We start from the raw sequence: 26,902 nt of genomic DNA, 5'->3' as shown, positions 1-26,902 counted from the left end.
TTTCCTTAACAAAATGTTGAACTTTTATTAAAACAAATACAGTTCTGAAGCAGTGAGGTTACAATAATTCAACCAGTTTCTAAATTCTGACACCCCCTCAGCCAAGAATCTGTTTCCAGACTAAGCACAGGGCACAGCTACAACATTAGTTTTAACAGTTATCTTTTTCTGTTCCTAGTCCTTCTAGCCAATAGGAGCACAGCAAACAGAATCATAGAACTGGAAGGGACCTTGAGAAGTCATCTAGTCCAGTCCCCTGCTCTCAAGGCAGGACTAAGTAGTATCTAGACCAGCCCTGACAGGTGTTTGTCCAACCTGCTCTTAAAAATCCCCAATGATGGAGATTCCACAACCTCCCTAGGCAATTTATTCCAGTGCTTAATCACTCTGACAGTTAGGAAGTTTTTCCTAATGTCCAACCTAAACCACCCTTGCTACAATTTAAGCCCATTGCTTCTTGTCCTATCATCAGAGATTAAGCACAACAATTTTTCTCCCTGCTCATAACTTTCATATACTTGAAAACTGTTGTCAGACCATTAAGTGGTCTAATCCATGAACAAACTCACTCCAATTTTTTAGTTGCTGGATCACTGTATTGGATAACATACATTTAAAACCCCATCTAATAAACAATTTAAAAAAATTACTCTAATTTTGGTGAAGTTACACCGCTTGAAATTTTCTGTGTCCTTTTCCTAATGCTTATTGGTGAAATATTGGCTCTAAGGGATTGTTTAGATTAGGAAAACTTGCACAGGTGTTACCACAGTACTCCTGTTTTAAACTGATAGGGATTTTGCACCAGTTTAACTACATCTGTATAGTTACACTAGTCGTGGGGGCGGTGGTGGGAAGGGGGGGCAAAATACAAACAGCAGAGTCTGTACACTTTTAGAATCTGATGATAAAGAAGGGAGACTAGGTAGCTGAAACCAATCTGCAATACAGTATCTCAGTCTGCTATCCTGCTTATTACAATAAGTACAGCATTTATAGAACACATTTTTAAAGCATATTGCAAACATCAATTCATTTAATAGGGCACTAATTATTGTACACAATAAGATAAAGCTAACCTAGAACAGTAGTACAGACAAGCTTGTTTGTGTTCTTCACAATACTTGAGATAAAATTGCAGCAGCGTGGGCCCTTTACTTATTGAACCAATGACTTGGTGCATGCAGGGCTAGAACTGGAAAGCCAAATGTAGGCCAGGAGTTTTTCAAGCCCTTTTGGATGAGTACTATTACCATAATCCCTTCTGGTTTTAAATGTGCAGGATTTGTGTTCACTCGGGTACTTTTCAGACAATTTTAGTCATATAAAATGTCTTTTTTCAATCACAGGGACGGGAGACGAGAAGCTCTAGCTGCTCCATTTTCTGCTGCCTTTCAATATTTACATCTGCCAGAGCTCATTAATAATAAATTCCCATCACTAACAGACAATTATTTAAGGAAAAAGATAATCAGCTCCTCCGGTCACTCTGCCTCACCCTAAAGAAGCAAAAGGAGGGCACAAGCCTCATTTTTAAAATCTTCTGCAGGCAACTTTTAAGCCAGAGAATTTAAATGAGCCAAGTGTGTACATTCAAAAGTAATGGTTTCCATAGCGGTGTATACTTTGGCAGGTCAGCTGCCTATGTTGTTAGATGTACGTGTCACTATGTATGTGTCCAAGTTAATGTTTTGTGTCTTAATTTTTAGAATTTCCTTATGTTTCAATATTTAAAATCACATTCTTTACACAGCATCAACTAACAGAATTGTAGTTTGACATTTGATTTCTTTTGTAAGAATATGGGGAAAATGAAAAGGAGGACTTGTGCATTTATGTGGCTATGCTCTTGAGTTTTTAAAGAAAATTAAGGACCTATGCCCATGGTAAGGAAGGCTTGGTAAAACTCTTCTGGCCTCTTAAAAGGCATCTGAAAAGATGCAGCTCTTGTGGTTTTTTTTTTCTGATTCTCTCAATTATTACATTTATTTCAAATTTTGCCCACTCTCTAGCTGAAGTGTATCCCCAGACTGCATAAAATGGAGTCCAAACACCTGATCTAATGGCCATACAATGCAAGGAAAACGAATACTTTGATGTAATTAATTTCAGTTAACACATGGCCTATAATATTTTTTCCCTCCATACAATGTACAGTATAGCATTGTAGCTCGTGTGTGTACAAGCAGTTCAAAAACAGAGACACAGGCTAAGCCATCTATTAACATGTTTCCAGTTTTCATTAGTTTTTGTTTCCTAAAGATGCAGATTTGCTGGAAGTTAAGTTCAAATTCCTGAAGAACTTGGAGATGTTTTCCCTCCCCTTTCTTCAGCAAAGGCGTATCAATATTTCTTCCCCCACCCCCAGGGAGTCCCAACTGTTCACATGTCTTCCTCTTGTCTAAAAATAGAAAGTGACTTCACTGCCACAATTCCCAGCCTCAGACCTTGGATTACCAAAGAGATTCCAAATACACTGTACTGCCCTAGGACTGGCTCTGGTCTCTGTACATAACTGACGCCTAATAGTTGAAGGGAAATCCAAATAAGGACATTATCAATCCCATAGTGCCTGTAACTTAACCATCCTTTAGAAATAAGGAATATTGTGCTAGCATGACATAAACGGTTACCTACCTTTCGTAACTGTTGTTCTTCGAGATGTGTTGCCCTTGTCCATTCCATTCTATGTGGGCAGCATATTGGTTTAGGGGTATTAGCACAGGAGGGGGAAAATCAGGAACTTCTGAATTCTAACCCTGACTGGAGATCCATCTGCTTTTGTAACAATGGGCAAATCACTTAATCTCTGCTTGAGTTTCTCTATCACAAGTGTGCTGTGATGATTAGTTAATAGTCCAAGTTCTGCTCTGTTATGCCAGTGCAGTCCCACTGACTTCAGTGAAATTGCATCAATATACCAGAGTAGAATTTCATCTTCTTGTGGAATGGTTTGAAGAAGCAAAGCATCATATACAGCAAGTACTAAATATTATTTTATTAAATAGTTAGATATGATTTTGTTTGCTCACTATAGGCTGTAAACAAGTCATTTTTCCACAGGGAAAAGATGAATAACAGTTTAAGAATAGAAACTGAAACAAACATTTGATTATTTGATAACTATGGAACTAATAATGTTAAGAAAATAAAATATGAGTCCAGTTCTTACTATTTTCTAAAATTCAGTAAGTCAAAATATAATTTTTACTTAGTCGTTTGAGACACTGCTGGTCACCTACCTTCTGAAAAAATCCTTATCTTTTCATATCATAGGACTGTAGTATTCAGGGCCATACTCATTTCTGTGCCTCTCTTGTCTCACCAACTATTTTTGATAAAATGTACTAATTTCAGATTTAATTCTTTTAGTGGTAGGAGAAAAAAGTTTTGTACTTTTTCTTAATCTACTTCTTTGGCCAAATCCTTTGATCAATCTGGCTGCTGCTACTCCCCACCCACCCCGTTGCTGGCACAGGAGATGCGGCTGGGCATCTTTATGGTACACAGTTTCCCAGTGATGGCTTTAGTCCCTTAAGGGTGTTAAGAGATGGCATAGATTAGACCACACATAGGGCTACTCTAATATAGGATGTGGGGGGAGGGGGTGACAGGGAGAATACCCACATTATACACAGCAGCCCTAGGATCAGGGGAGTGTAAAGGTGAGGGTTATGCTGCCATTGAACCCTCCCCCACCCAACCTGCACTATGTGCACTTTAGTCATAGCTGAGAATCTGGCTTCTGAGAGGATGGAAGACCAGACCAATCTGTTACAGTAGTGCTGATAGACAGCTTTAAAGCAGGGACTTGTGTATTTGGCACAATGAACTTACAGTATAGCACCCTGTACAGTTACCATGCTACATAAATCAGATTTGTATTGAATATTATAGAAAAATGCTAATTAATTTTGAAAGTGGTTATTTATGAAGAATCCCTTGGCAAAACCAAATTATCACAGTAGTATTCCAAAATAATCCTGAAGGACAGAAGTCTAAAATGCAGTTTATTAACAATAACTCCTGTTGCATCTGTTATTTAGGAGAGGCGATCAGAATTCATTTTTCGAAGTTTGGCAGGCAAATTATCCTCTAGTCTTGTCCCTAAGGTGAGCATACCTTGAGGGTTTTTCTGTAACTCAAGATCTCCAGTAGACTGAGTCAAAGACTCAGATTTGATTCTGAAGGCCTTCAGTTGTATCCTTTCATCACCATCTTCATTGCTGGGAACAGAACTTATCTGCTGAATTCTCAAGAGATCTCCAGTACTGCAAGCTTTCTCCACATTGCTGGGATTCAGTCTCAGGACTCTTCTCTGAAGGCCTTCCTTTCTGGAGCTAATTTTTTGCAGTTTACTAGGAAACTTGTTTGTTTTCTCTTCTAAAATATCAATACAGTCAAGTGAGCAGATGTGTTCCCTTCTGTTTCGATTGTTACCAATAGGAGTATTGAAAGGAGATGGAAGAGACAGGCTTTCCTCCTGTTTAACACTATAAGGAGGTGTGGGGACTTCAAAGGTGGCATGAAACTGAGAGTAATCCACACGAAAAAAGCCATCCTCTAGGGACATTACTGGGAGGAATCTGTGGCCCCAAAGAACTTCATCTTCTGTGTAGGAGGTCCTAGCCTGACACGTCATTCCTACATAAACAGACAGGAACGTTAACCTTATAAAATGAAAGAACAGATCAACATAAGGTAGGAGGAGAATATATGGTAAGATTGCATAATAAAAATCAATCCTATTATACATCTAACAATATTGAGATAATGTGTTGCTCCATCTGGTGATCGCCAGTCTCCTAACAGTTGAGATAGTGTTTCTAAGTACTTAGTCAGATTTGCTTATACAAATATTTGATTAACTCTGTCTTGTCATTGTACCAAACCAATTTATTTTGAATAGCAGGGAGATGTAATTACAAATAAAATAATAAAAGTGAGGTAACATATACTTCAGGGAGTATTCTCTTACTATTGGGGTGCTACTTTAGCTGTACTAGTGTCTGGGAAGTTCTCTTAGAAGTGGTCCGAAAGGCCCACTACTCAACTGGGTGTGAGGGTTAAGGATTGTACTCTCGGCTTGAATTTAGAGAGAGTTCTCCAGCAAAGATTAGGAGTGCCAGGAACTAGAGCTAGATGAATAACTTTTTATTTCTTTAACACACTGCACCATAGCATGCTGAGCTCCTTTCTCACCAACACACACCTAAAAACATCACTGCTGACATCATATTACAACAGTTTCTCATATTGTTACATACGCTATATTGTAAAAGTTGAGAGATTTTTTGCCTCACTTAAGGCACAGATTCATAGATTACTATATTTTAATAAAGATTTGTAAATTGATCATGAAAACATTTTAGCTCAGGCACAAAATCTATTCCAAGCTTACCAAGTTGTTAGTCTGATGGAAACAGCCAATATGAATTTTCCAGGAGAATATAATTTTGAATGACTGCCTTGATACAATATTATACCACTGATTAAGAGAAATATTAGGACTAAAGACAAACTGGAAGTGTCAACATTAAAATAATACAATATGTAGACCAGCTGTTCTCAAACTTTAGCCACCCGATCACCCCCATTTTGATTTAAACATTTTTTCGAGGACCCCCAAACCCGAGCAGCCCCAGCCATGCCGGACAGCCAGATTGAGCAGTCCCAGCCCCTGGTTGGGGGCACACTGCCCTGGCTCCAGCCCCACAGCAAGGAGGGGGCTCAGGGCTGGAGCGGGGGGTTGGGGCATGGGAGGGGGTGTGGGGTGCTGGCTCTGGGAGGAAGTTTGGGTGCAGGAGGGGGTTCAGGGCTGGAGCAGGGGGTTGGGGCATGGGAGGGGGTTCAGGATGCTGGCTCTGGGAGGAAGTTTGGGTGCAGGAGGGGGTTCAGGGCTGGAGCAGGGGGTTGGGGCATGGGAGGGAGTTCAGGGTGCTGGCTCTGGGAGGAAGTTTGGGTGCAAGGAGGGGGCTCAAGGCTGGAGCAGGGGGTTGGGGCTTGGGAGGGAGTTCAGGGTGCTGGCTCTGGGAGGAAGTTTGGGTGCAAGGAGGGGGCTCAAGGCTGGAGCAGGGGGTTGGGGCTTGGGAGGGAGTTCAGGGTGCTGGCTCTGGGAGGAAGTTTGGGTGCGGGAGGGGGCTCAGGCCTGGGGTGCGGGCTCTGGGAGGGAATTTGGATACGGGAGGAGCTCAGGGCTGGCGGGTGGGGAGCAGGCTCCTTGAGGGAGTTTGGGTGCAGGAGGGGCTCAGGGATGGGGGTTTGGGTGCAGGAGGGATGTGGGCTCCGAGAAGGAGTTTGGGTTCAGGAGAGGGCTCTGGGCGGCGTTTACCTCGGGCAGCTCCCCAGAAGCGGCGACATGTCCCTCTGGGTCCTAGGCAGAGGCACAGCCAGGCAGGCAGCTCTGCATGCTGCTGCTGCCTCCGTCCGCAGGCGCTGCCCCCGCAGCTCCCATTGGCCACAGTTCCCGGCCAATGGGAGCTGCGGAGCCAGCACTCGTGGCAGGGGCAGCATGCAGAGCCCCCCCGGCCATCCCCGCACCTAGGAGCCAGAGGGATGTCTGGTTACCATACCCACTCCACCCCTTCCTCCACCCACCTCTTCCCACCCCTGCTCCACCTGTGCCCCTCCTCTTCCCCGCCTCTTTCTGCCCCCTCCCCCGAGCGTGCCTCGTCCCATTCCTCCCTCTCCCTCCTGCACGCTGCTTAACAGCTGTTTTGTGGTGTGAAGGAAGCACTGGGAGGGAGGGGGAAGAGTTGATCAGTGGGCCTGGCGGCCCTGGACAAGTCTGGCTCCAGGGGGTCCGTGAGTCATGACTCGCAGACTCCTTGGAGCCAGACATGACTCGCGGACCCCCTGGAGTACCCTCACAGACTCCAGTTTGAGAAACGCTGACATAGACCATTCACTTTGTTAAAAAAAAAAATATCTTACCAGTAGTTTCAACAATTCCTTCAAGGATGACAACGATCTCAAACTGCTCACTTCTTAGCGATCTTTGAGAGAGACAAAAAAAGGGGCTTTTGGGGTTGATTTCATGACAGATGGTTAAAGGAGAAACTAAAAACAGCTGGTCAGCTCCAGTTCCAAATCCAACATCCAACTCACATTGATCTAATGGCAGGAATTCCCCTTCTGGTGTCTGTCGGGACTAAAGACAAAAAGATAGTTAGGCTCCAGGCAGTATATGAAGTTGTGACTGGGTATAAATGTGTATCTCTGATAACATTACTATTTAAACAGCAGTTCTCTGTGTCATCATATGGAGGTACTAGTATATTGATCTAGACACTCCTAGATCACTCTGTATAACTGATTCTGTCATTATTTACCACTCTTCCCGACTTTGTCATCTACAAACGTTGCTAACAGTGATTTTATATTTTCCTCCAGACCATTGATAAAGATATCGATTAGCATTGGGCCTAGAACAGATCCCAGTGGGACCCCACAAGAAACAACCTGACTGAATGATGAGGCTTCATTAACAATTACTTTGAGATCTACCAGTTATAAATTTTAACCCATTTAATATGTGATACATTAGTTTTGAATATTGCTTTTTTTTTTTTAAGTTAAGAAGTGATGTCGTACTAACTCAAAGGCCTTACAGAACTCATGTCAATTTATCAACCAAACTTGTAATATTAAAAAAAAAAAAAAAAAAAAGTTGACAAGACCTATTCCATAAAACCATGTTGACTGGCATATTTCACTGCTTGCAGCCTGTATCAAGCATTTCAAGAATTTGCCCATAATTGGTATTCTGGGAACTGTCCTATTGTTACACAGGTCATTTCATTTACCCTTTTAAAATATTGGCACAATATTACCTTTTTTTCAGTCATCTGGAACTTCCACAATATGCCAATACACCTCTACCCCAATAAAACACGACCCAATATAACATGAATTCAGATATAACGCGGTAAAACAGCGCTCCGGAGAGGTGGAGCTGCGCACGCTGGCGGATCAAAGCAAATTCGATATAACGGGGTTTCACCTATAAACACAGTAAGATGTTTTGGCTCCCGAGGACAGCGTTATATCAGGGTAGAGGTATATTTATTAAAAAAAAAAAAAAAAAAAAACCAACATCAGTTGGTCAGAATTCCTCAGCCAATTGCTTTAAAGTTCTTGGGTGCAAGTTATTTGGATCTTGCAGATTTTAAATGTTCAGAAACTTTGCCAATGCTATTTAACATCCTCCCTAGTTACTTCTGGTTGAAAATTTCATTATTATTGCTATGATATGATTAATTATCCAGCTTCTTCCTAACTACAGAACAAATATTTAATACACATTTCTGCCTTTGCTGTATTATTATAAGTTTACTATCGCCATCACAAGACATCCTGTTCTTTAGATCCTGTGTTAGATCTAGGGTGAAGTCATAGCCCCACTGAAGTCAATAAGAAGAACAGGAGTACTTGTGGCACCTTAGAGACTAACAAATTTATTAGAGCATAAGCTTTTGTGGACTACAGCCCACTTCTTCGGATGCATATGTGGGCTGTAGTCCACGAAAGCTTATGCTCTAATAAATTTGTTAGTCTCTAAGGTGCCACAAGTACTCCTGTTCTTCTTTTTGCGGATACAGACTAACACGGCTGTTACTCTGAAACTGAAGTCAATGGAAGCTTTCACCCTATGTGATGGACTAGATGCCCTAGCAGGAGTTTTCCATCTTTAATTTCCACAAGTGACTACTGCATCTCCAAATTCCCTCTTCTCACCACTAATACCACAAAAAGCTAGAATGCCTGATTAGCTGGTTATATAATTGCCAATCTATACCAGACAATTAGCTGGTGGGGTATTTCAGCTATACACCTCTACCCCGGTATAACGCAACCTGATATAACACAAATTCGGATATAACGTGGTAAAGCAGTGCTCCAGGGGGACGGGGCTGCGCACTCCGGCGGATCAAAGCAAGTTTGATATAACGCGGTTTCACCTATAACAAAGTAAGATTTTTTGGCTCCCGAGGACAGCATCATATTGGGGTAGAGGTGTATTAAATGTCAGTTTTAGTTCTTCAGATATTCATGTGTTTTTTGTCTATTTCCCTGCTAAGAAGTTGTGTGATGTCTTCTTATCCCAAATAACAAGTCTTTCACTCTGACAGGAATCAGTTTCTCCATGGCTGATGAGATCAATAAGAATGTCAGCTGCATGACTTTTAAAACATTCTGGGTGAAGGTTAAAAGACTGACAGCACTAGAAACTAAAAGCAAACAAGAATTCTGCCCCATGGTAATCACAAGAACCTGGACTAAGTGTGAAGGTTTTGTCAGACTACTGAAAAAAGTACTTTAGGTCCTTTCAGGAAAAGTTACAGTATCAAACAGTAGAGTGCATAGCTTTAGTTAAGTTGGCTGGCTACTGTTCTCTCAGGATGAGCATTAACTGGTAGCAGACATCTGATCTATCATGAAAACTAATAAGTCTGAGCATGAGCTGCATGGTTTACCATGTTTTAAAGAAAATATTTGAACCACTGATTTAGAAAAAAATAGGGCTGTCAAGCGATAAAAAAAATTACCGTATATACTCATTCATTAGCCCATTCGTATATACTCATTCATTAGCCCGTTCGTTTATAAGTCGACCCTCCAAAATGAATAGGTAAAAGTAGCAAAAACTGTATGACCCTTTCATAAGCCAACCATATATTTCAGGTTTCAGAGTAGCAGCCGTGTTAGTCTGTATCCGCAAAAAGAACAGAAGTACTTGTGGCACCTTAGAGACTAACAAATTTATTAGAGCATAAGCTTTCGTGGACTACAGCACACTTCTTATATTTCAGGGGTTGGAAAACTTTGGCTCCCGGCCGTCAGGGTAAGCCACTGGTGGATCGGCACATTTTGTTTACTTAGAGCATCTGCAGGCATGGAGCCCCTCAGCTCCCTGTGGCCGCAGTTCACCGTTCCCAGCCAATGGGAATGGTGAACCGTGGCCACAGGGAGCTGAGGGTCTCCATGCCTGCAGACGCTCCAAGTAAACAAAACTACAATGTATTAGATCAGGGATTGGCAACCTTTGGCACACGGCCCGCCAGGGTAAGCACCCTGGGGGGCCGGGCCGGTTTGTTTACCTGCCGTGTCTGCAGGTTCGGCCGATCGCAGCTCCCACTGGCCGCAGTTCGCTGCTCCAGGCCAATGGGGATGGAGGAAAGTGGCGCGGGCCGAGGGATGTGCTGGCTGCTGCTTCCTGCCACCCCCATTGGCCTGGAGCGGTGAACCACGGCCAGCGGGAGCCGCGATCGGCCGAACCTGCAGACGCGGCAGGTAAACAAACCAGTCTGCCCCGCCAGAGTGCTTACCCTGGTGGGCCGCGTGACAAAGGTTGGTGATCTCTGTATTAGATATTCAATTCAATGATTCCATAGAGTTTAAAATCATCAAATTTTGGTGTAGACCCGTTTATAAGCTGACCCTTGCTCTTTGATGCACTTTTTTACCAAAAATATTCGGCTTATAAACGAGTATATATGGTAATGATTATTTAACAGCATGATTAATCACAATAGAATACCATTTATTTAAATATTTTTGGATGTTTTCTACATTTTCAAATATTTATTTCAATTACAACGCAATACAGTGCTCACTTTATTTTTATTACAAATATTTGCACTGTAAAAAACAAAATAAATGATATTTTTAAATTCACCTAGTACAAGTACTGTAGTGCAAACTCTTTATCTTGAAAGTTGAGCTTACAAATGTAGAATTATGTACCAAAAAAACCTGCATTCAAAAATAAAACAATTTAAAACTTTACACCCTACTAGTCCACTCAGTCCTACTTCTTTTACAGCCAATCACTCAGACAAACAAGCTTGTTTACATTTGCAGGAGATAATTCTTTCCGCTTCTTGTTTACAATGTGACCTGAAAGTGAGGACAGGGGTTCGCATGACTCTGCTGTAGCTGGCATCACAAGGTATTTACGTGCCAGATGTGCTAAAGATTCATAAAAACAACAAGGAGTCTGGTGGCACCTTAAAGACTAACAGATTTATTTGGGCATAAGCTTTCGTGGGTAAAAACCTCACTTCTTCAGATGCAGATAAAGATTCATATGTCCCTTCATGCTTCAACCACCATTCCACAGGACGTGTGTCCATGCTGATGACGGGTTCTGCTCGATAACGATCCAAAGCAGTGTGGACTGACACATTCACTTTCATCATCTGAGTCTGGAGCCACCAGCAGAAAGTTTGTTTTCTTTTTTGGTGGTTCAGGTTCTGTAATTTCAGCATCGGAGTGTTGCTCTTTTAAGACTTCTGAAAGCATGCTCCACACCTCGTCCCTTTCAGATTTTGGAAGGCACTTCAGATTCTTAAACCTTGAGTGAGTGCTGTAGCTATCTTTAGAAATCTCACATTGGTATCTTTTGTGATTTGTCAAATCTGCAGTGAAAGGGTTCTTAAAACGAACACGTGCTGGGTCATCAGCCAAGACTGCTGTAACATGAAATATATGGCAGAATGTGGGTAAAACAGAGCAGAAGACATACAATTCTCCCCAAAGGAGTTCAGTCACAAATTTAATTAATGCATTATTTTTTTAATGAGCGTCACCAGCATGGAAGCATGTCCTCTGGAATGGTGTCCAAAGCATGAACGGGCATACAAATGTTTAGCATATCTGGCACGTAAATACCTTGCAATGACGGTTATAAAAGTGCCATGCGAATGCCTTTTCTCACTTTCAGGTGACATTGTAAATAAGAAGCGAGCAGCATTATCTCCCATACATATACACAAACTCGTTTGTCTTAGCAATTGGCTGAACAAGAAGTAGGACCGTGTGGACTTGTAGACACTAAAGTTTTACATTGTTTTGTTTTTGAGTGAAGTTATGTAACAAAAATTCTACATTTGTAAGCCGTATTTTCATGATAAAGAGATTGCGCTACAGTACTTGTATGAGGTGAATTGAAAAATGCTATTTCTTTTATGATTTTTACAGTGCATATATTTAATAAAAAATAATATAAAGTGAGCACTGTACACTTTGTATTCTGTGTTGTAATTGTTGTAAATCAATCTATTTGAAAATGTAGAAAAACATCCAAAATATTTAACAAATTTCAATTGGTATTCTATTGTTTAACAGTGCGATTAAAACTGCAATTAATAACGATTAATATTTTTAATCGCGTGAGTTAACTGCAATTAATTGACAACCCTCAAAAAAAAAATAACATCTTAAAATTCTGAGTTATCAACTAAACTTCATCCGAGTATTATGCCAGTTGAAACAATGACTTGAAAAATTAGCTAGAACATACACTTTAATGCGAAATAAATAGATACTGTATTTAAAAGCTGAGAGATCTATTTTCACTTTTTTTAAACACCAAACAGGTTTATAAAAAATAAGAATGGTCTCAAACCTCCATCCATCTCACCCAAGTTCCAAGTTTTCTCAAGGTTTGGAAAAAAGTTAATAAAAATCTCACTTTAGGTTGTGGAATTTCTATCACTGGAGGTTTTTAAGAGCAGGTTAGATAAACATCTGTTAGAGAAAGTCTGGCTATACTTAGTCCTGCCTCAGTGCAGAGGGCTGGACTAGATAATATATCGATGTCCCTTCCAGTACTACATTTCTATCTTCTAAACTTTGCCTTTAATTAAAATTGTTTGTCTGCAACTCTACCCATAAGAATTAAGAACCACTACAGAGGTCATGAGACTGTAAATCAGCAGTAACGTGAGAGAGACAAGGCCAGATTTATAGATTATAAGGCCAGAAGGAACCATTCTGATCATCTACCTCTGACCTCCTGTATAACACAGGCCATAGGTCTTTCCGTAATTCTTGTTTGAATTAGAATATATATTCCTTAGAAAAACATCCAATCTTGATTTTAAAATTTCCAGTGATTGAGAATCCACAGAACCTTTGTAAATTGTTCCACTGTTTTATGACCCTCACTGTTAAAAATTTGCCTAATTTCTAGTCTGATTTAGTCTAGCGTCATCTTCCAGCCTTTAGATCTTATTATACCTTTGTCTGCTAGAATGAAGAGACCTCTTATCTACATGGGGAACAGAAATTTAACTGAGCAAGTTAACCTCCTCTTTGTTAAGGAGCTCAGTCTGTTTAGCTTAATTCTCTCTCAGTTAGGCCTGTTTTCGATGTTTTTTTCTCTGAAGCACTCCCCAGTTTATCAACATCCTTCTGGTGTAGACCAGAACTGGACACAGTATTCTAGGAGAGGTCACAGAAGTGCCAAATATAGAGGAAATATAACCTCCCAACTCCTATTCAATTGTCTCCTATTAATACATCCAAGTATTGCATTACTGCTTTTGGCCACAGTCTCTCACAGGGAGCTCATTTTCAGTTGATTATCCAGCAGCTACTAAAGTTAGACAGTTTTAAATTAGCAGTTCTGGATAACTTGCTATCAAGAGTCTTAAAAGAGCTGATTGAGCTTGCTGGACCATTAATGTTGATTTTCAGTAACTCTTGGTACACCAAAGAAGTTCCAGAAGACTGGAAGAAAGGTACTGCTGTACCAATATTTTAAAAGAGTGAATGGGCCAATCAAGCTAATTATAGGCCTATCAGGCTGACACTGCTCACAAGCAAGATAATGAAGCAGCTGATACAGGACTCAATAAAAAATTAAAGGAGGGTAATATAATAAGTGCCAATCAATGTGGATTTATGGAAAATAGATCTTGTCAAATTAACTTGATTTTTTTTTTATGAGATGACAAATTTGGTTGATAAAGGTACTAGTGTTGATACAATATACTTAGACTTCTGTAAGGCATGTGACTTGGTACCACACATAATTTTGCTTAAAAAACTAGAATATAATAAAATTATCATGGCACACATTAAATGGATTAAAAACTGGCTAACTGATAGGTCTCAAAATGTAATAATAGATGAGGAATCACCATTGAGCAGGTGTGTTTCTAATGGGGTCCTGCAGGGATCAGTTTTTGGCCCTGTGCTATTTAACATTTTTATCAATGATCAGGATGAAAACATAAAATCACTGAAAGTTTTCAGATGGCACAAATATTGGGGGAAATGATAAATAATTAAGAGGACAGGTCTCTGATACAGAGTGATCTGAACTGCTTAGTAAGTGGAGTGCAGGCAAACTATGTGTTTTAATATGGCCAAATAAGAAGTCATACATCTAGGAACAAAAAATATAAGCCATACTTAGAAAATGAAGGACTCTTCCCTGGGAAGCAGTTACTTTTTAAAAGATTTGGAGGTCATGGTGCATCATCAGCTGAACACGAGTTCCCAGAGTGATGCTGTAGCAAAAAGAGCTATTGCAATCCTTGGATGGATTGCCAGGGGAATATCGAGTAGGAGTAGGGAGGTTACATTACTTCTGTATTTGGCACTGGTGCGACTGCTATTGAAATACTGAATTCTGGTCTCCACAATTGAAAAAAAGATGTTGATAAATTGGACAGAGTTCAGAGAAGAGCCATTAGAATGATTAAAGGATATAAAACCTGCTTTATAGTGATAGACTCGAAGATTTCAGTTTCTTTAGCTTAACAGAGAGAAGGGTAAGATGTGACTTGATCATAGTCTACAAGTACCTACATGGGGGAGAAATATTGGATAATGGGCTCTTCAATCCAGCAGACAAAGGTATAACAAGATCCAGTGGTTTGAAGTTGAAACTAGACAAATTCAAGACTAGAAATAAGGTGTAAATTTTTAACACAGAGGGTACGTAACCACTGGAACAACTTACTAGAGGTTCTGGTGGATTCTCCATCACCTGCAATTTTTAAATCAAAACTGGATTAAAAAAAAAAGGGTCTAGTTGAAAGAGGAATTTTTGAGGGGGAAGTTCTATGGTCTGTGTTATACAGGAGATACAGTGATCACAATGGTCCCTTCTGGCCTTGGAATCTATAAAACTGACTTCAATATCTTGTAACAGGGCTTCTTCTCTGCCTCGGTGGGTCCCGCACTTCCTTCTAGTGGTGGGTCAGGATAGCATCTCATCTCCCAGAATTCCCCCCCGCTTATAGTGGATGGGGAAATTCTGTCTCCAAGTGGCCCTCCCATTTCTGGGTCTGCTAGGCACTTACTGCTTCACTGGGGCTGCTGGCCTCCTCGGTGGCCATCCAGTGAGAGAAAAAGGGGCGTGGGGGGACCAGTCCTGCCCTCTACTTTGGGCCCCAATGCAGGGACCCTCCAAGTAGCAGCCTCATGCTGCCAGTTCCCAGGAAAGCTGCTAGCTTCCCTGGGTTACTTCCTCACACCCCTTGGCTTATTGTCCCCACTTTGCTTGGGCAGGATTCCTCCTGCCAGGGAGAGCCCCATGTCTCTGGTGGCCCTTCTGGCTGTGGCAGCACCCCACCAAATGCACGGCTCAGTCTCTCCCCTTCTGGCAGGGTCCTTTTCTTCAGATCTTTGGACCTAGAAGGGTCCTTAGCTCCTGTTTAGGGTAGGGTTTCTCCCCAATCTCTATACCTACGGGCTTCTCCCCTGGTCCTTGTCAGCTTCCACACCACTCAGCTCTCACAACACCTACCACCCACACTGACTGGCTGGAGGGTAAGGCTTTTAACCCATTCTGGCAGGTTCTTAATTGGTTCCAGGTGTCCTAATTAACCTGGAGTAACCCCTGCTCAGTTACCAGGGGAAGAGGGACCTGCTTATCCTGAGGCTAATATACCTTCCTTCCTGCACTCTTCTGTAGCCGTCTGGCCTGACCCTATCACAATCTGAAAAAGTGCAAGCTGAAACAAACTGACTTGGTTTTTGTAACCCTATTTTGTCTATGTTTGATGGGGTGTACCAGCCTTTGGGGTCCCCTACTGGACTCCTCCCCATGAAACAGTTCTCTGTGAGAAAGAGAGCAGCCATGTTGGGAACCAGTGAGATCTGGCTCTCCAGCAACCAGAAGGGCTGGAGACCAGCAACAGTCAATCAAGGCCCAGAAGGCCAAAATAAAAGGATCTGCGTGCTGTCAGTGTCAGCAAGGCAGTTCCTGGCTGGAGCCAGAGGAGCAAGGAAGGACATTGCCAAGGTCACAGCCAGAGGAACCAGTGCAGATCCAGTGCCCATTACTGGCCACAATTGGGGGCAGGAGTTCAAGATTCAATTTCAGAGAGGGAATTTCACCCAGAAGGGCGAGAAACTATTTTGGTTATAATTGGCCCTAAAGGACAAGGAATTGCTTCTATTTTGAGTCTGTTATACCCTAGAAGGCTTTTGAACTGTGACACCTGGCTGGAGGGCTGAGCCACAGAAGACTCAAAGAGGCTGACAGACAGCATGCAGGGGGTGCTGGGAGCTGCAGACAGCAGCAACACCATGCTAGCCTGTAAAGTGGCGCTCATAGAGGTGACTGCAACCCATCACAGTACAGTTGTCTACAATCCACTCCAAAGCTGATTTTGGCATCTCTATTGCAACATTGTACTATTCGGCAATGTTGCTAGGCAGCTTCACATACCACAGAAGGGTAATCTGCCACCACTATATGATGGCATCTTTGTAATCAGAGTGCCCTGGGACAAACAGCACACATCCAATAAGATATCACACTTTTGATAGACGTACCTTTTTAAAACAGCAAAGCTTTCAGAACTCCCTGTCCCTCACTGAAACGGTTTGTGGAAACATTGTGTTCATTGGCTAAATATGGGTCCCCTTAAAAGTATAAAAGTGTGATAAAGGATATCTCTTAGCATTGCTTAACTCTGATAGAATTAAAGCTCCGTCTAATCATGTGCAAGAGAAGTGAAGCAAGATCAGCTGTCAGCATGACTGGACAAAGCACAATTGGAAGAGCAAAAATTGCAAGAAACACAGGACCTTCTTGGTAACTTAGTCATTTTCTGGTATGATGAGAGTGTAATATGGCACTGAGGATGTGGGTAAACTCACCATCTTGGAGTGTCCATAAGTTATGAGTGATCTATTATACCTATTATATATGTATCGCTCCACTAATGCAAAGCTGCCCAAAAGCTGACTTACTAGCCACAAGAGGGTCCCCCAGCACATGGGGGACCTCAGATGGTGTAGAGCACTGCAGGGTCCACACCAATCCTCCACCCACCCCACAACTGGAGCAGGGGGTATGGCTTGGGATGAGGGTGTGCCCCAGGTACTTGTGTGCCCCAGCTGCCATTTGGAGCAAGGGATAGCTGGAAAACTTAAAGATACCTTCAGGCTCCTCTAAACATACGTTAGGAGACTCGTGAAGTGCTCAGCCAAGATAATATGGAGGGGAACGCAAAGGGCTGCTAAGCACTCTTTCTTCAGAGTTGCATCAACTCTTTAGCCACAGTTGAGGATCTGGGCCCTTATCAGCCTACTAGCATAATCTGACAACAACATAATTCCAGAATCTTCTGCTTTTGGAGATTGCCAGACACAATGATGCACCCTTAGTTTGGAATTAATGCAGGTACCTACAATGCATACATTACCTAATAGCTGCTAAACCCTGACTTCACAATGGACAGCTACACTTAGACTTCTTTGGACTGTAAACTCTGCTCCAATTACATGTTTTACTTTCACATTACAGAATCATAGAAACAGAGGGCTGGAAGGGACATCAAGAAGTCATCAAGTCCAACCCCCTGCTCTGATGCAAGACCAAGTAAATCTGGACCACCCCAGACAGGTGTTTATCCAACCTGTCTCTAAAAGCCTCCAATGATGGGGATTCCACAATCTCCCTTGGAAGCTGGTTCCAGAGCCTAATCACTCTTATAATTAGAAAGTTTTTCATAATGTCTAACCTAAAAATTGCTTGCTGCAGATTAAGCCCATTACTTCTTGTTCTACCTTCAGTGAACAATTGATCACCATCCTCTTTAGAACAGCCCTTACCATATTTGAAGACTGTTAGGTTCCCCCTGTCTTCTTTTCCCAAGACTAAACATGCTCCCTTTTTTAAAACCCTTCGTCATAGGTCAAGTTTACTAAAACTTATCATTTTGTTGCTCTTCTCTCGATTCTTTCTAATTTGTCCACATCTTTCCTAACATGTGCCCCCAGTACAGGGTTTAGGCTCCCAGAAAGACTGAATATTGGGTGCTGGGAAAATCCCTGTTAACCGAGGAAACCCCTGGGCTAAGTGAATCTTAAATTCTGTGAACTGCAGGGGGGCATGGCCCAACCTCTTGGTCTGTGCTGGAGCAGACTGGTGTATCTAGCTCAGCAAAACAGGAGTGGAGGGAAGCCTTGTCCGGCAGTGGGGGAGGTGCGGGGGGGAGAGGGGGGGACTCTCAGTGGTATCCCAGCACATCTAGTGACAGTCTTGAGGGAGTTTCTGTGATCCAACCCGTCACAACACCCCAGAATTAGTTTTTTTTCCCACAATTGCATCCCATTGTTAATTCATATTCAGTTTGTGATCCACTATAAACCCCCAGACTCTTTTCAAAAGTACTACCATCTCGTCAGTTATTCGCCATTTTGTAATTGTGCATTTGATTTTTTCCCTTCCTAAATGAAGTACTTTGCACTTATGTTTATTGAATTTCATCTTGTTGAATTCAGATCAATTCTTCAATTTGTCAAGGTAGTTTTGAATTCTAATCCTGTACTCCAAAGTGCTTTCAACCCCTCCCAGCTTGGTTTCATCTACATATTCCATAAGCATACTCTCCACTCCATTATTCAAGTCATTAATGAAAATATTGAATAATACTGAACCTAGGACTGACCCCTGTGGCACCCCTCTAGATACAACCTTCCAGTTTGGCAATGAACCACTTATAAGCTGTTCTTTGAGTATGGTCTTTCAAACAGTTGTGCACCCACCATATAGTAATTTCATCTAGATCACCATTTCCTCTGTTTGCTTATGAGTTTGTCATGTGGGACTATATCAAAAAGCTTACTAAAATCATGATATATATATCACCCACTGCTCCCCCTATCCACTAGGCCAGTAAAACAGTCAAAGAAGGAAGTTAGGCCGGTTTGGCATGCTTTGGTATTCACAAATTCATGCTGACTATTCCTTAGAACCTTATTATCCTCGAGGTGCTTACAAACTGATTGTTTAGTAATTTGTTCCAATATCTTTCCAGGTCCAGGTATCAAAGTTAGGCTGATTGGTCTATAATTCCCTGGGGACTCTTTGTTCCCCTTTTTAAAAACAGGTACTATGTTTGCCCTTCTCTAGTCCTTTGGGACCTCACCCATCCTTCAGTAGTTCTCAAAGATAATTGCTAACAGTTCTAAGATTGCTTCAGCTAATTCCCTAAATACACTAGGATTAATTTAATCAGGCCCTGACAACTTGAATACATTTAATTTATCTAAATATTCTTTAATTTGTTCTTTCCCTATTTTGGCTTGCACTCCTTTCCCCTTGTTATTAATATTAATTATGTTGCGTATCTGGTTACCATCAACTTTTTAAATAAAGACTGAAGCAAAATAAGCATTAAACACCTCAGCCTTCTTAACATCATCAATTAGCTCTCCTTTCCCACTAAGTGGAGGACCTACACTTTCTTTTGTCTTTCTCTTGTTCCTAATATATGCAAAGATCCCCTTCTTATTACCTTTTATGTCCCTTGTTAGGTGCAACTCATTTTGTGCCTTAGCGTCTCTGATTTTGTCCCTACACACTTGTGCTATTCTTTTGTACTCCTCCTCAGCAATTTGTCCATATCTCCACCTTTTGTAGGATTCTTTTTTGATTATTAGGTCACTAAAGAGCTCCTAATGGAGCCATATTGGCTTCTTAACATTCTTCCCATCTTTCCTTCCCATCGGGATAGTTTGGAGTTGTGCCTTTAATATGGTCTCCAAAAGAAACTGCCAGCTCTCTTGAACACCCTTTCCCCTTATATTGTTTCCCATGGGAAGACCTACCTACCACTTCTCTGAAATTGTTAAAGTCTGATTTTTTTTTTAAATCAATTGTCCTTATTCTGCTGCTCTCACTCCTTCCTTTCCTTAGAATCATTAAATCGATCATTGCCCCCTCTGCTCTACTCTCCACCTTCTCCTCTGTCATCCTCATCCCATCCCTTCTCTTCTCTCCCTTCTTCTTTTAATCCCATTTCCTACTTCTTCCCCTGGAAAAAAAAAATCCTCTGAATAACTAAGCAACGCTAGCCTTCATCCTGGCTATTTACAGGTAGATTATATCCCTTCCCAAATAACCATTGTCTGTTTTTTTAACTTTTTAGACTATGAACTCTTTGGTGCAGGGACACTGTTCTTACTCGGTACAGCACCCAGCACAATGGGATCCCATCCTGATAAATAAAACTGTCTGCCATGCAGACTGTTTCCATAATACAATTCCTCATTTTAAATATACAGATTATAATCAAAATATAATTCTGTTTATGTCAACAGGAATCATGGGAATCCCTTTTTCTGGAAAAGGAATTGCAGAGGGATGGTGTAAGCAAGGAAGCTCTCTCATACTTAGGCTTGGAAGGATTAGATTTTTATCAATAAATGTCCTTAAATGTCATTTCAGCGAATGCACAAATTGATGAAAAAAATATTTCCATAAATTATCATAGAAATTTACAGATAAGCAAAGCAAGAAAAATGCTGCTTGAGAATTTATTAGAGTCCCACCTTAATGTGTACACAACATGTTGTAATGAATGTTGTATAAAGCATACGTTTATACTCTGCTAAAACAGCCAGCTTATAAAGCTTTACCTTTTTGCATCTCAATGTCGGTCATTAAATAATTGTCTGAGCTACTTCTAACTTCCTACAACTGTGAAAATTTAGATACTGATAGAAAAAAAAAAAGCTTGAAATGAACAATAATATCAATAAAAATGGTAAAAAGACAAAACTTAAATTCTACCAAATCTACACATACTTCATTAGCAATCCTTAGAAGTCAGGAGATTTCCAGCTGTCTGCTACTGTAGCTTGGGCTGTAAAACAATTGGACATAAAGTTCCAAAGAAAGTTTCCTAAACACTGTTTCCAAACAGCTATATTCAGACCTTTGACTGAATTTGCAGAATAAATTCATTTATCTGGATTTAAGTGCAGAGTGCTTTGAAATGGCACAAACATCGAAATCTACCTTTTTTGTTGATATATAAATTGCTGGTCTGAGTGCCAAACTAGAGGATTTGTCCAAAGATGAGTTTGATTCAAAGATTTCTTGAGGGTGAAAGATCAGGAGACTGCTGAATCTAATGTTACCGTAGACTGTCACTAGGGTCTAGTTAATACAGTAACTCCTCACTTAAAGTCGTCCTGGTTAACGTTGTTATGTTGCTGATCAATTAGGGAGCATGCTCGTTTAAAGTTGTGCAATGCTCCCTTCTAACGTCATTTGGCAGCCGCCTCCACTGCTTGCAGGAAGAGCAGCCCGTTGCAGCTAGCTGGTGGGGGCTTGTAACCAGGGTGGACCGGCAGCCCCCCTATCAGCTCCTCCTAAGTTCCCTGTGCTGCAGCCGCCCATCAGGCTATCAATCGGCAGTTCAGCTGTCCCTCCCTCCCCTGCCATGTGCTGCTCCTGCCCTCTGACTTGGATCTGTTCCCAGAGATTCCTGCTTACTGTGCAGGGAGGGGAAGGGGGGGGCTAATGTCAGGGTGTCCCCCCTGCTCCTGCACCCCACTTACCCCTTCTCCATTTAGAGCAGGGAGGGGACACGGACGGAGAGAGACAGAGAGAGCTTGGGGGCAGCAGCTGCTGTCTCAACTTCCTGATCCACTCAAAAAGACAATGCACTTAAGAGTGGGTCAGCTTACTTAAAGGGGCAATGTGCATCTCTCTCTCTCTCCCCCACACACAAGGTGTGGGTCTGTCTCTGTCTGATCTGCTATGCTGTCTCCCCTCCCTCCTGTTCGTGCTGCCTTGATGAGAGGCTACATTAACAACGTGTTAACCCTTGAGGGCTCAGCCGAATGCTAGTTCATCATTTAGCAGCAAGGCATTCCCAGGGGAAATATCCCTCCCTCTTCCACTCTCTAACTTCACCACCTCAACCAAGCTTCACAATCATCATAGCTGTGCAAAAGTATTACATTGTTTAAAACATATACTGTGGGTATATCTATATAATATATAGTTTTTTGTCTGGTGAAAAAAAAAATTCCCTGGAACCTAACCCCTCCTATTTACATTAATTCTTATGGGGAAATTGGATTCGCTTAACATCGTTTCGCTTAAAGTCGCATTTTTCAGAAACATAACTACAATGTTAAGTGAGGAGTTACTGTATAATACTCCCCCTTGGTTACTAACTACTAACCCATCCAACAATTCCACATTTTGATAATCAAAATGCCTGCAGCAATTTTCCTTTTTATTTGGCCAAACTAGTTCGAGAATTCCCTCAAATAACAGAAATGCTGGATGGAACAGTAAGTTTTTTGTCTTTTATCTCCTGTCAAATTAATGGTATAAAACATGCTTACTGTAGCTGGTATTCATAGAAGAGTAGTGGTTCATCTTTTAGTTGGAATCAAGAGATTTCCCTCCTCAATAATGCTTAGTTTTATACTTGTTTACTGATAAACCCACCCTAAAGGAATCTATTTGTGAATTTCAGCATAACTTTAAAAATGGAAAATCCCATCCAACTCATCTGCTGAAATTGTTTGTCTCTGCTCTTCAGAGACTGACTCTTTCTTTAGTGTTTTATCCTTCCATGTTATTCGTGTGTTTTAAGAAAACACTCTTACATGAGAAAACAGAACAAAGCTTGCCAATGTGCAAATCTCTAACAGTGATAGGAAAATCCTTACAGGATGGGTCAAAAAACAGGCTAACGCTCCTAAAGAAACTTGCATACAAGTGTAAAACAGAGAATCTTTGGGGTTCATTCTCTGTAATGGTTCATATTACTTCTATGATTAATACTATAAATATCAGTTTTTAACCATTTTTATATTTCCAAACACCTGCAAGTAACAAATACACCTCTACCCCGATATAACGCTGTCTTCGGGAGCCAAAAAAATCTTACCGGTGTTATACCGTGTTATATCGAATTTGCTTTGATCCGCTGGAGTGCACAGCCCCGTCCCCCCCCAGCACTGCTTTACCGCATTATATCCGAATTCGTGTTATATCGGGTCATGTTATATCGGGGTAGAGGTGTAGTATGTTTCTGTGACATTTGTGGGGATCACACAGTAAGGGGTTCTGTCAGCACCTGCCTTGAAGCTTTGGATGCCTTAATGCTATACTGTTATGGCTTAGAGTTCTGACACCAGTAGCCAGCCTACAAGTACAAAGATCTCAACTCTGGCTTCCACCTACCCTTTTATTTCTTGCAGGGTGACCTCACTAGCCCTTCTGATCCTGAGTCCCCCCAAATCAGTTTCCCCAAGTTAAGAGAAGGGAGTTACCTCACAAGTGGAGAACCAGTGTTGACAGGGCCAATTCGATCAGGGTGGATGTAGTCCACTCCCAATAATTGATGAGGTGGTGTCAATTCCAGGAGAGGCAAAGCTGCTTTGGTAGTGACATCCACCCTGATTGAATTGGCGCTGTCAACACTGGTTCTCCACTTGTAAGGTAACTCCCTTCTCTTCGTGTGTCAGTATATAATGCCTACATCTGTAATTTTCACTCCATGCATGTGAAGAAGTGTTTTTTTTACCCACAAAAGCTTATGCCCAAATAAATCTGTTAGTCTTTAAGGTGCCACTGGACTTCTTGTTGTTTCCTTACTAAACTACTTTATTTCTCAGTTTCACAACAATAAGCTGAAAACAGAAGTGCTCCCTGGAAGGTTTTATAAAGTTGCATTGCTTTGTGTTTCTGATTTCAAAAAACCAAAACAACCACCTCTGAAGGCACCAGGCTGCAAATGTCCCCTCTCCCAATTTCTTGGACCAAAATAAGGTTTTCATCTTTCCCTCAGACTTCCATTTTCACCTCCTCCCATATTCAACTCAACTCTCTCACGCCTCATTTTCTGAGCACCCTGAAAAAGATTCCCGCTTAGCTGCTTCGGAGTATTCTACAGGTGCCACATCCTTCTCCCTGGCCCGCCAAACAAACAAGCATTCAGTCTCAGAGTAGAGTGAACAGAACCGAGTTTCCAGCTGCATCAATCAGCAGCGAGGGAGGGTTTCTAAGTGTCAGCGCCCTCGTGAAAATTCGGCACTACCCCAAAGGGGCAAAGGACGCCAGGGGGACGGTCGCCCCCTGGGTTTTGCCTCACTGTCAAGCTGGGTGTCACTGGAGGGTGGTTAAAGGGTGAATCCCCTTAGAAAGCGGCTCACAGAATCAGACAGGCTGCAGAAGCCTCCCGGGCTGTTGTGATTTGACCCTCCGGGGGTTCTTTTCCAGTCCGGTGCCCATGCAGGCTAACCCAGCGCCAAAGCCATCCCCGTTCCCCGTCCCCGGCCCGTTCGCGCCCCCCCCCCCCTCCCCGGCACACCTTGATGAGCTTGCAGCGGATCTGAGCGGAGACCATGTGGCTGTTGCGCAGGTTGCCCACGCGGAACATGAGGCACAACTTGCCGTCCCGCTGGGAAATGACGGCGGCCCGGCTGAACATGAGGGTCTCGGCTCGCTTCTTGGGCTGGGACATCTTGATGAACATGCAGCCGATGAGGAAGGCGTCCACGATGGAGCCGAGCAGGGACTGGAAGAGGAAGAGCACGATGCCCTCGGGGCAGCGCTCGGTGATGTAGCGGTGCCCGTAGCCGATGGTGGCCTCGGTCTCGATGAAGAAGAGGAAGGCGGACGGGAAGTTGTACACGTTGGCCACGCAGGGGTGGTAGCTCTGGTCGTGCGCGCGGTGCAGGTCGCCCCGCAGGTAGGCGATGCCCCACCACATGGAGGCCATGACCAGCCAGGCCACCGTGTAGGTCAGCAGGAAGATGAGCAGGTTCCAGCGCCACTTGAGGTCCACCAGCGTGGTGAAAAGGTCAGAGAGGTAGCGGCTGCTCTCGCCGCCCAGGTTCCCGTGCTGCACGTTGCAGCGCCCGTTCTTGTCCACGAAGCGCTGCCGCTTCCTGCGGGCGCTGCCCCGGCCGGAGCCCACCGCTTGGTACTCGTCCCAGAGGTGCCTGCGCACGGCCGACATGCCGGGCCGAGGCCGGGAGACCCGGGGCCGAGCCGGCAGAGCGCTCCCCGGCTAGATAGGCCCTTTGTCTGGGGCGCCCCGCGCCGGTCTGCCGGCCGGCAGCAGCGGATCTCTCCCCGACGGGGCTCCGGCTTCCCTTTGTCTGGTACGCCTCGGAGCCGGGCTCCGCTCCGGGAGCGCTGCCTCCCGTCGGCGCTTCAGCCCAGGAGCGGAGCGGAGAGCGGCTCAGCCCCTGCTCCTGGGGCTCGGCGGGTTGTGGAGCCCGCAGGGAAGTGGCTGAGATGTGAACGTTGTGGGGCGGGGACGGGCTGTCGCCCCCCCCCCAAGCCTCTGCACCTATCAGCGAGCGCAGCTCCTGCTGTCTGGTCCCCTGCGGAGGAGGCAAGTCCAGATTCATGAAGCCAGGACCAGGGAAGAGAGCGCCAGCAGCAGAGAATCCGGAGTAGGGTTGAGCCGGGGCTTCCCCCACGCTGGTTATCACAGGGAGACGCGGGGGGGAGTAACGTGGGGTGGGGGCAGAGAAGAATTTCTGACCCCCCATTGGGTGGGTTGATTCTCGGGGATTTAGTCTGTGGGGTGTGAATCCATTCTGGTTGGGATGGAGGAATAGGCACTGCCAGAGACGAAAAGTACAATCCAATCTGGCGGCGAAACCCACACCAAGGGGCGATGTTTTTGCAGTTACACATTGTACAAAACACGGCAAACATCAGGCTAAGCGCCAGGGACACAGTGTAGCCTTTCCTGCTCTTATTGTAGTCAGGGCGCTAACTCGCGACACTGGCATCCAAATCTGCCTTTAGGTTTCAAAGCGGCTCCAGTCAAAGTCTAGCTCTGAACATCTTTAACCAAAATGAATTATTACCTACATCATCTCATATCGCTGTAACAACCCGCTAGCAGAGTGCAATGAGTCATCCACTGGAAACTAGTCCTGCCCTCAGCACAAGGGACTTTACAGGGAACAAAATAAGATGGCTGGGCTCTTACACAAGAAAGGAATTTGAACAAGCGAATCCTCTCAGCCAACATTTAAAATTTTTTTACAAGTAAGGCAAAGTTCAACACATCAGGCGTTAGAGGCTCCTGCTTATGGCTCAAGTGGAAAAGTGACTGTTCAGGAGGTAAGACTGAAGTGTGCAGAAAAGAACTCCCAAGCAGCTTCAAATGGTTTCAAAACACCTTCACTACCTTCCTCAAGGATGAAAAGATCTGAGATCAGAAACAACTGGGCCTAAATCAATTACAAGCTATCACAATGTAGCTTAGCTATTTTCCATCTCATTTTTTATGAATATAGATACTGTTTGTCAGAAATATTATATTTACCAAGAGCCCGATTCAAATACTAAGATTAGTGACACTTGATTGGATGAATAATTTCAATATCTAATTTTCAGCAAATGTTTTCTAAATCAGTTACTGACAAATTAATTTTTAATTATAATTAATAGCTGCTTTTTGTTGAATATTCAGAATGGGAAATAAAGTGGCTATTTTAATCTGCTTGGAGTTAAATATCAGTATTTTCACCCCATCCTGATGGGGATCCAAGTATTTTTCTGTTACTTCTATTTCTGACCTAGGCACAACAGAGATTCCTTTCAATCCAAATTAAGCTATTAGTTTTTGGAGTAAATATGAGCGGCAAATATTAGCTGAATAATCAATTTTAATTCTGAGTAACAACATTCCCCCAGCAACTGGAATAACCTGCTTCATACAAATATTTTCCTTCTCCAGGGATCTCTGCGAGTTTGGGAAAAGAATGGCTTTTCCTTGAGAATAGAAATTAGATATTCTGACTACAGCAATAGCACCTTTAATAGCTTTGTCAACATCACCGATAATAAAGCCTTCTCCTTTCTCTCTCTAAT

General features: G+C 42.8%; 1 protein-coding gene across 5 annotated transcripts; it reads right to left on the bottom strand.

The window, feature by feature from the left end:
* Window positions 1-25,631, bottom strand: LOC128829285 (G protein-activated inward rectifier potassium channel 1-like). Of its 5 annotated transcripts, XM_054014635.1 has the most exons (4): window positions 24,375-25,627; window positions 7,108-7,150; window positions 6,934-6,995; window positions 4,617-4,644 (listed from the first exon to the last, which is right to left on the bottom strand). In XM_054014635.1, the coding sequence occupies exons 1-3, from the start codon at window positions 25,023-25,025 to the stop codon at window positions 6,988-6,990; spliced, it is 702 nt and encodes a 233-aa protein (XP_053870610.1). In that variant the 5' UTR covers window positions 25,026-25,627; the 3' UTR covers window positions 4,617-4,644; window positions 6,934-6,987. The 5 variants fall into 5 exon arrangements, with proteins under 5 accessions (XP_053870607.1, XP_053870612.1, XP_053870610.1 ...); XM_054014632.1 differs by having other exon boundaries at window positions 1-4,644; window positions 6,934-7,150; window positions 24,375-25,618; XM_054014637.1 differs by lacking the exon at window positions 7,108-7,150 and having other exon boundaries at window positions 4,555-4,644; window positions 24,375-25,628.
* Window positions 25,632-26,902: the final 1,271 nt, after the last annotated feature.

Source organism: Malaclemys terrapin, chromosome 25 (genome assembly GCF_027887155.1).
Source record: "Malaclemys terrapin pileata isolate rMalTer1 chromosome 25, rMalTer1.hap1, whole genome shotgun sequence".
Lineage (NCBI taxonomy): Eukaryota > Metazoa > Chordata > Testudines > Emydidae > Malaclemys > Malaclemys terrapin.
This window is presented reverse-complemented; position numbering and strand designations above follow the sequence as displayed.

Excerpts from the sequence above, each read along its gene's own strand:
- LOC128829285 (XM_054014632.1), bottom strand. The coding sequence starts at position 25,025 with ATGTCGGCCGTGCGCAGGCACCTCTGGGACGAGTACCAAGCGGTGGGC. Across the intron at positions 7,151-24,374 it reads TCCGCTGCAAGCTCATCAAG|TCCCGACAGACACCAGAAGG; the intron begins GTGTGCCGGGGA and ends TTTTGTCTTTAG. Across the intron at positions 4,645-6,933 it reads AGGAATTGTTGAAACTACTG|GAATGACGTGTCAGGCTAGG; the intron begins GTAAGATATTTT and ends CTGTTTATGTAG.